The sequence below is a fragment of the Solanum pennellii genome, chromosome 4, assembly GCF_001406875.1.
Source record: "Solanum pennellii chromosome 4, SPENNV200".
Taxonomy (NCBI): Eukaryota; Viridiplantae; Streptophyta; class Magnoliopsida; order Solanales; family Solanaceae; genus Solanum; species Solanum pennellii.
Window position 1 is genome coordinate 65154364 of NC_028640.1, and position 9718 is coordinate 65164081.

At 30.4% G+C, this 9718-nt stretch overlaps 1 protein-coding gene across 1 annotated transcript; it reads right to left on the reverse strand.

Annotated features, from left to right (window-relative positions):
* Nucleotides 1-4093: 4093 nt before the first annotated feature.
* LOC107015762 (probable trehalose-phosphate phosphatase J) lies at nucleotides 4094-7041 on the reverse strand. Its single transcript, XM_015216163.2, has 10 exons — nucleotides 6794-7041; nucleotides 6380-6669; nucleotides 5996-6136; nucleotides 5836-5907; nucleotides 5655-5747; nucleotides 5369-5527; nucleotides 5056-5203; nucleotides 4752-4822; nucleotides 4519-4611; nucleotides 4094-4431 (listed from the first exon to the last, which is right to left on the reverse strand). The coding sequence occupies exons 2-10, from the start codon at nucleotides 6659-6661 to the stop codon at nucleotides 4324-4326; spliced, it is 1167 nt and encodes a 388-aa protein (XP_015071649.1). The 5' UTR covers nucleotides 6662-6669; nucleotides 6794-7041; the 3' UTR covers nucleotides 4094-4323.
* Between the last annotated feature and the right edge of the window lie 2677 nt (nucleotides 7042-9718).

Consider the following 9718-nt stretch of genomic DNA (forward strand, 5'->3'; position numbering starts at 1 on the left):
CATGTTTCTTGTTTCAACAACATGGTTACAACTTTTTTGGGTATGTAAAATATCTTTCTAATCCCACATGGCTACACATAATTTTCCACACTAAAGGACAATTAATTAATCATATATAAAATAAAATATGTGTAATGTTGTGTGCTAGCTAGCTATTGAGTGTTGGGTCAGTCCATCTTTATTCTTTATTCTATTAGAAAAAAAGGTCCTTAGATTAGTGCTGCATTAGTTAGAACTCTCTTTTTAATTTGATGTCTTCACAAAAGGGGTTTTGGTGATCTAAGGTATGCAAAAAAGGAGGCACTTAGAAATTTGAGACAATTTCATTAATGATATTTTTGTGGATTACTAATTTTGGAATCTAATTATATACAATTTATTGTGAAAGGAATAGTAACAATTTAGTTGATTGAATATCTGAGTTCGATTTCCAGAACCCCGTCCCTCATTTGAACTCTCATACATTGCTACTAATGTCAACAAGTTTATAATTGCATTATTTAGTCAATGGAGTAACTAAAACAAGGAGATTCTTCAAATCTTAATGACCATTGATAAAGCTAGATATTTTACTAAACTCATTATATGTTGCAATCAGAATATTTCTAGGTAGATATTATGTATATTGTCGTTCTAAAAGAAGTAATATTTGAAGATATCTAATCTTAAGGCTTCAATTCACCTATTTGTGTAAATCTAAATAAAATGTTTATTAAATCTTTGACTTATCCATTTACCTATTTCCTTCTTTAATTTCCACCAGACAATAATCACCACTACATTCGGTAACAGTATATCTCAATTATTATATGAATATATAGCAGTTTTAATAAGTTGCATATAATTGTTCAATTATAAGAGTACGCTACCAATTAAAAAAGTTTATAACTGTCCTAATACTTTTATACAAATGAGAAGAAAATGTGAATTTTTATGTCGACAATTGTCATTTACGTGGTGTGTGCTCTAAGGTCTAGTCAATGTTCCCATGAATAAAAGGATATATATAGTATATAAAGTTATTCTTTAGTTGATGTGTATAGAGTATCTCAAATTTGGATTTTGTGAAGTCTAACTTCAATCACAGATGTAATAGAGCTGGAAAGGTTGATAACTTGATGATATGATATCTCTATTTTAATCAATGATATAAAAAGATTTTAACTACCACGGATCGATATGATACAATAGACATGGTTGCTTCTCTTTTAATCAAATGTATCAGATTAATTTGAGCACTTCTGCTGCATGAGTAGGATCGTACACAACATAAATTCAAATTAATCAGGCTTCAATATAGATACTAGAAACAAACTGAAAAACAAAAGATTTTAACTAAAAACAAAAAATGCTTTGATGGAAGACATGCAAAGAAAACCCCATCATTTCAAAATTGAATATCTATGTTCACTGCCTATCCTTTTGACTCAGCATGGGTCACAAAGTATTAGAGAAAGAATAAAGATAGAGATATAATTTTATTTCTCCAATTGTTCATTTTATGGGTCCATCCATTCACCTGAGTTTCTTTATATGACCAATCATATATTAGGGCTATGATATTTTGTCCAACATTCATAACTAGTCACAATTTCAGCATCTGTATATATAAATTAAAAAAATGTCAATTTTATTGCTTTCCTATTGTACTAGAATGAGGACCATTAGAATATATACTATTTTCTCTTCCCTATATTTAGACTTTTAACTTCGTTTAAATTGTAAAGTTTGTTAATGGAAAAAGGCAATGTTGGGGTTTACATTAACGTGTGGAATGTGAATAGGGAAATTGAGAAAAATGAAATTTTAATAAAGTTTAATCTATATCCTAAGATGAATTAATCCAAATCATAGGTTATTGTGAAGAGATTAAATTCCTTAATAAAACACAATATATATTTTTTTATACTTATTTTGAATTTCTTAATTTGTAAAATATCTAGTCTATATATATATATATACTAGCTTCTAGGTGCTTTGCTATGGGAGGAAAAACAAAAAATCTTTATGTAGTGAAGTCAAACAAGTAAAGTCCCCCTAAATTTGGCCAACCAACTATTTTTTAGATATATATATATACTATAAGGCTGTTATTTTCAGTTGCCTATTTTTAGAGTGTTCAGTCGTTCTACTAACTACTAGACAAGTCAAACAAACAAATTATACGTGCTTCAAAAGAGTTTATAGAGAAAAAGTTTAAAAAAAGAAAACAGGTACAAGTATTGTGTAATAATTATGTTTGCAATAAATCCCTCTTTGGCCAACCTAATTGCAGGCAAAAAGCTAATTTTGAAGAAGACAATGCATAATTTTGCAGCAGGTAAACGCCATTATATTGATAATGATGTGTCATTAGTTAATATATATATTGTATACATTTAATTAATTAATTATATATGTGAAAATATGTATGAGATGGTAGACATTTTAACAACTTTATTATTAGAACTAGTTATATAGCCAATGCACATGAGGAATTTGCATTAATCATAAACAAAGCATAAAATAGGATTAGTATATTAAACAGAATCTTGAATATATAAAAACAAATGAATATATATGTAAGATAGGTCCTTTCTTAGGTGAGTGATAACAAACTTTTGTTCCTCCAGGAGGACCACAGCTTCTTTTATTCTTCTTTTCCTCACCCCTATCCCAAGAGGATCTCTAATATTTCCATGACTCGAATTCTTAACATATCGATCGATGGTGAGAGGCTTAACCACTTAATTAAGCAAAGCCTTACTTATCATTAGGACCACAACAGATGCAAAGTTTTAATGGAATCCCCTTTTACTATGTTTTTGGGAAATACTACTCTATCATTAATCATTCCATATCTACAAGCACTGGTGTGACTAATTTGAATTTACAAAATTACGTTCTATAGACTATAATTATTCATCAAAATAATCGCCACTAAATATATTTATCGTATAACATACATAAAAATATATCTTTTTTTTTATTAATTATAAAAGTAGATAGGCTGGTCAAATACATAACTTGTGGGATTAAATTTGCAGGCCCATTAAGAGGGATGAATTTGCAAGAATAACATTGGTCCCCGCATAAGTCGAGGCCATAAATGTTTGCCTATAACACAGTATTTCATTTTTTCCAATAAAAAGTCAAAGATAAAGTCACAACCGGTGATTCTAATGAGTCAAATTCATCAACTTTTATAAAGGCCAAATATATAAACAGATCTTTAAACTTGTTGGTATTTTTCCCTTTTGTACCTTAACTATGCTATTTTCCTATTGAATCATTGAACCATCCATAATTTGTTCTATTTAAATACCGTTGATTGATGTGAAATCAGATTTTGTGAAGGTATTGATAGAGAACATACATATGTTGTTCCAGAACTCATTAATTCAATTGATTATGAAAATGTTGGAGAATAATTGTGTTTTACTTCAAATCATTTGAACACATTAGAAAACAAATGAGACTAACACACAATTTGTCTTCATTCCTTCAATCAAAATCATTACAATACGAACATAATTGAAGGCATTTACAATAGAAAAGTCGATCAAAATCAGTCAACAATATTTAAAAGGAACAAATTATGGATAGTTCAATGATTCAATAGGAAAATGGCGTAGTTGAAGTATCTGAGGGAAAAACCTCAACAAATTTAGGGATCTATTTATGAATTCGGCCTTTTATAAGAGTACATATATACATTTGTATTTCAAAAGTCAAGGAGATTGAATTGTTGTCTTTATCATGCATTTTATTGTTAACTTTCATAATGGCCTATATGTTTAACTAAGGGGTATCATATGAACCTCGTTGCTTCAACGTAGAGCTTTGTTTGTTGCTTGGTAACAAGTTTTGTGTTATAGGCTAAAATAATAATAATAAAAAAATAGTTAAATTGCTCAAATGCAAGTAAATATATATGCAACACATTTGAGTAGAATCTTACTGAACGATGGAGACAACTTTTGCAGTAAATTCCATCCTTAAAGGAGCATGTGAAGAAGCCGGTTATACGCCATAAAATAATGTATAGTATATAACAAATAAATGTGAATATTTATAAAGAGTAGTCATATATTTAATTTATTATAGACAGATGGAGAGAGAAGTTCCAATATATGCATTTAGGTAAGACTGGAAAATTACAATGTCCCCTTGTACAGAGCTAGTTACAAAGATGTACAAGGCCTTAAAGCCAAAGAGAAAAGGATAAAAAAAAGAAGCTTTTCTACCTTTTCTTTCTTAAAACTTCTTTGTTATATATAATATTTGATAAAAGGAAAATACATTATATGCATCATTAAGTCCATATTCACTTTGGACAAATTCTTAGTTCCTTAAAGATGCTTTCATCTCCTCAATTTGTCTTCGAATTCTAAATTGTCTTCTTAATGACAACTTTTTCCACTCTACCAAACGTCGTAGAAACACCATAACCTGTAATAAAGTCAATTAGAAAAAAGGTTAAGTAACAAATTCAAACTATGAGCTATGTCCATTAAATAGAAGCACAATTCAACTCACCTCAGATGGTTCTTGCAAAGAATAAGATGCATGTGTGTCTTTTGGTGTTTTGGAGACAAGAATGCCAAAACCTTGATCTCTTTCTCTTAGGACCTATATAAACAGAGATTAAATGTAGGATTAGTAACTATAGAAAACTTAAGAAAGAGTAAAAAGACCAAATTAGAAGATCTTGTAAGCATAAAACGCAACAAAACAAAAACATTAAAAAATATTCAAGGAACATAGGATACCTTGAAAGCATCTTCATCGGTTCGATCATCACCAATATATACAGGAAAGACATCAGTACAGTTAGCATATCCTGTTGAAGAGAGGTTTCATTATCAAAGTTAGCATCAAACCAATTGTTTTCTCTTTTAATATTTCAATAATTTATTTGTCTCCGTCTCTAATAATACAACTAAATATCCCCACAAGTGGAGTCTGGAAAGGATAAAGTGTATACAAACCGACTTAATTAATACCTCGTGGAGGTAGAGAAACTCTTTCCGAATAGCTAGTGCTAATAAATAAAGACAAATAGACAGGACTTACCAAGTGATTCGAGCAAGAATTCGAGAGCTTTGCCCTTGTCCCATTTAATAGTTGGACGAATCTCTAATACTTTTCTTCCTTGTGTCAATTGAAGCTTTGGGTATTCTTTAAGCACTGATCTTACTTGTTGTGCTAGTTCACCCCATTTCTGTTACATCAACAACCACCTAAATCAGATCCTTTTCTTCTTTTTTTCAAAAAAGTTAAAATAATTCACTATATAAATTTAAGCTTTTTTAACTCATGCTTTGTCTGATGGGCCATATAATAATAATGATTATGTAACAGAATATTTGGAGTGGTTTTATTATACCTTTTCATCAACACAGCGGAAATGTACAGAGGCACAAAACTTGTTATTTTCAACTCTAACTCCTTCTGTAGACTTTGTTATATCCACAAGTTCCTTGTAAACCTCATCAATCATAGGGAGAAATTCACTTGCTGGTTGGAAAAGAACAGCTTGAGCTCCCTGAAAATTAAAATTTCAATCATAAAATACACACTATTTTTAGAGGATCTGACATGCACACACATTATTGAAGAGTCTGAGCAATATAGGTCGTATAACTGAAGATGGAAAGACAAGTTAAACTCACTTTCTTGTATTTGCAACCTTTTGATGGCCCTTTTATATCCATTCCGTGGCTACCAGCATAGTACAACTCTGCCAATCGTACAAAGCTGTATACCTATAATAATACCATCAACAATTGTTTTACAATTTCATAAAATGGAAAGGTTACCATAGACAAAAGTCATAAAAGAAAACAAGTATACCTTGTCTCTGCACCTTCCACTCACTATTGCAGTAGGGAAATATCTAGCAAGTTTTCTCACTGTTGCTCTCATCTGATATATGCAAATAAGTGGGAGGGAATAATTAATAAAGATGATTTTTCTTTAAAGGAAACAAGAGTTGATAGAGATGAAAACTTACAGAATCAGACATGAAAGCTTGATCAGGATCCTCAACAATGGGGGAAAGAGTGCCATCATAGTCTAGAAACATCACAATTTGCTTTCCCTTTGAAGCACTGATTATCTGCTCAAACATATCCAGTGCTGATGGATGTTGCACCTGTTTCATTAATTCATCAATTATCAGCTCACAATGGCGCAATCAATTACGTCATTGCATAACAACATATCCCGTGTAATTCCACAAAAGTAATACTTTGTACTGTTCCTATAGTCAATTACAAAAAAAACATAAAGAAAGTCCCAAATTTTTGCCATTATTCACAGAAACATTACAACATATATGTGGTGGTCATTATTCTTTGTGGAATATTACTATAAACTGCATGAAATTTTTTCTTACCATCCAAGAATTCAAGTCATCTGAAAGAGCAGGACTGGACTTATGATGAGTAGGTGAGGAAGCTCTCATTGATTCAACCCAAGAATTGATTCTAGCACTATTATTCCCATTAATTTCAAGAAGTGTCTTTCTTGAAATAGTGATACAACTCCCCGGCCCCGGCGGTGGCTTCTGAGCTGCCGTCGTGAACAACGCCGACGAGTTCGATACCGGTACCTTCACCGGTATTGCCAGATTAATACCGGATTTGGGATCAGATACTACCACATTCTGCTGAGTCATTGTCACTCCTACAAAACCAAAAACACATAATATAAGTCCAAATTCAACTCAAAAAAAAAAAAAAGACTCTGGACATAATCGAAAATTAAGACCAACCCATTTGAGGAAACTGGAAAAAGATTCAATCTTTACCTAAATTATAGTATATTTGAGGTGGAATACTGAAGGCAGTGTGTGTTTGTTCTGTTTTCACTCTGTTTTATGTGAAGAAAAATGGGAATGAGAATGAGAATTTAGAGGAAGGATTTTGATTGAAAGTAAGAGGCAGCAAAGGGAAGAAGAGTTTCCTTTCCTTTACTAGAAGAGAAGGCAAATTGGGATTGGAATTGGAATATAGAAAGAGGAGAAAGAGATGAAGAGCGGGTATGTGTATGAAGAGATTTGAGACGGTTTGGTTTATTTTATAGTTGTAACTACACACTAACGGACAAACCTAATGCCCTTCCGTGGGTCCTTAAAAAAATAATAAATATTTATTAAATATGCTTATTTTATAAAATAATAATATATCATACTATTACTTTTGTTCTATTTCAATTTGTTTGTCTGATTTTCATTTTACATGATAATTTAAAAAATAATCTTTATCACCAAAATGTCATTTAATCTTATATGACAGCAAAAATAGATCTAAAAAGTTTTGAAAAAAAAAGAGAAAGATAAATATATTGAAACAAAGATATTATATTAAGGTGAAAATTACTAAATGATTTTTTTTATAAATATTTATGATATAAATTATTTTTAAATATACAAATACATATTTCGAATAGACTATTTCTAGTATATTTTAATTTTAGTAGTAGTATATTTTTGTGGGTTGGATGTTTGGAGGCAAGTTGTGGGAGTGGAGAGTGGGGCCCACACTAGGTTCAATATCTTGGAGAGAGTATTAAGTTGTTGTTTTGCCACGTGGTCCCACCAAACCTTATTGGCAATCCCTTCTCTCCGCCGTTTTAGCCGCCACCTTAACAGCCCCCTTCTGCCACGTAGGATCACTCCACGTCGGCACCATCTGTCTGATGTGGCAATATTTCCAAATAATCTAAAACAAACCTTCTTTTTTTTTTTTACAAGAAGAAAAAAAAAATTAAATTTAGGCCAAAATGCTGTTAGTAGTAATACTAATAGGTGATGTGGTTTAAAAACACTATAACTACTAAATTTTGTATATCTTCCATTATAATTTGAAGTGCTGAAAATTGAAAAAGAACAAGAGGGAAATAATGGAAATCCAAATGAGCGTACTTTCGTTGCAAAATTAGATTCTTTGATTGCATAAATAACTTCTTTATGTAAGTAATTACATCAATATAAAGGACTTTTACTATAGAAAAGATTTGGAGATCTTATAAGAGAGGAAATTGTATATTTTATTCATAATAATGAGAATAAATGGTGGGCTTTTTTTAATTATTATTTCCATAAAAGCATAAGCTTAGGTCCTCTTTAATTTTTAAAAGTAGGCAAATAACATTAATACAAAGATAAAACTCATATTTGAAGCCATTTATAGTAAGTATACCTTTACTAAAATAGTAAATGGTCCATAACTTAATAAGAGCCCCTTGTAATGACCAAGTAAAACTAACGGCTCCAAAACCTGTCTTGTAGAGAGAAACCAGCTACTAATTACTTTTAATATGATTCATTTATTTTTCAATATGTATTTGGGATTTTTGCAGCTATGTTTTGTCAATATTTCAATTTGGAAGTTCTTTTTAACCCCTTATATTTAGGAAGAAACACTGGTATATAATGAGAAACATATTCATAAAATATCATAAAGAGTTTTCAATTTACAAAATATAATACGAAAATTTCTCAATCTTTAAAATTTTTCATACAGGATGATTTATGAAATATATATATCATATTCAAGGTTTAGAATTTCGCTCATGTTTTTTATGTATGGGAATTGTTTAAAATCGATATGGAATATTAACTTACATACAATATTCACACAAATTTGATACAACTATAACACACATGTAAACACAAAAAATGATCTTCATACAAAATCAATATGTAATTATAATACAACTTTTATATATATTTGATACAATTTGAACTTTAACAAGCTAAGATTGAAATTCAGTCTAAAACTAGCTAAAATCTAATTAAATAGTCCTAATTTTTGTATTTTATTGTGCTTTGTGAGGATATGGTTCAAATAACAAAGTCGATATACCTCTTTTTTTTAAAATAATTCGTGCTACTTCAAATAATTGAGTTATATGGAATTTTCATGCTGAGTGCCAACTTTCAATCCTTTTAAATGATTTTGGCTCCTTTCTTTATTTTCAGTATAGGTCATTGTTATTTCATCCAAACTAGAGTATTATTGGTGATCCCCTACTATAAACAAAAGAGTAGCCTTTATAATAGATTGTTACTTACCATTGTACGTGAAAGAGTGATGTCTGCAAAGTAACAGTCAATAATTATTATTATTATAGTATAATAAAAGGCCTATCTCAAACAAGATAGAGAAGAAAAAAAAAGGGAAAATTTTTTCTTGTAAAAATAAAAAAGGTGCAAAGGAGCTAGAGATGACAACGACAAGACGCAAGTAATGACTTAAATTTGCTATGTTTTGTAAAGTTTTATTATGTCTAATAAATAAGGAAAAGTAGCTAGATCTTATTTACCATTAGCCTAATTAAAAAGATATCTACATTAATCACCTTTGCAAATATGTCTTATTGATGATTTAAGCACAAATGTTAAAAAGATATGTGATTATATTTTTCCAAATTGGTGAAAGTCGTGTCCTAAAGGAGACAATGTTTGAAACTGTATGTGCATTGACCTCCCTAGTCCCTACATATGTTACAGATTAGAGATCGGCTAGATACACAAGAGTTCTAATTAAAATATGAGTCATTCTCATACTCATGTACAGAGTCCTATTCTAATACACAAAGTAGTCTCAATTTTTCGAGGTTGAAGGGTTCAAGTTCAGCCCGATTGAAGTCACGTATGAGATGGGCGTGGAAGTGAGGCTTGACATGTTGATTGTTGGGTATGTAGTAAGAGTTAATGGGAAATGGAGGG

What these genes read in the sequence shown, in the direction of transcription:
- LOC107015762 (XM_015216163.2), bottom strand. Translation starts at nt 6,661, where the DNA reads ATGACTCAGCAGAATGTGGTAGTATCTGATCCCAAATCCGGTATTAAT. An exon ending in AAGGTTGCAAATACAAGAAA is followed by an intron (nt 5,528 to 5,654) that starts GTGAGTTTAACT and finishes TTTAATTTTCAG; the next exon opens with GGAGCTCAAGCTGTTCTTTT. An exon ending in ATTCTTGCTCGAATCACTTG is followed by an intron (nt 4,823 to 5,055) that starts GTAAGTCCTGTC and finishes TCTCTTCAACAG; the next exon opens with GATATGCTAACTGTACTGAT.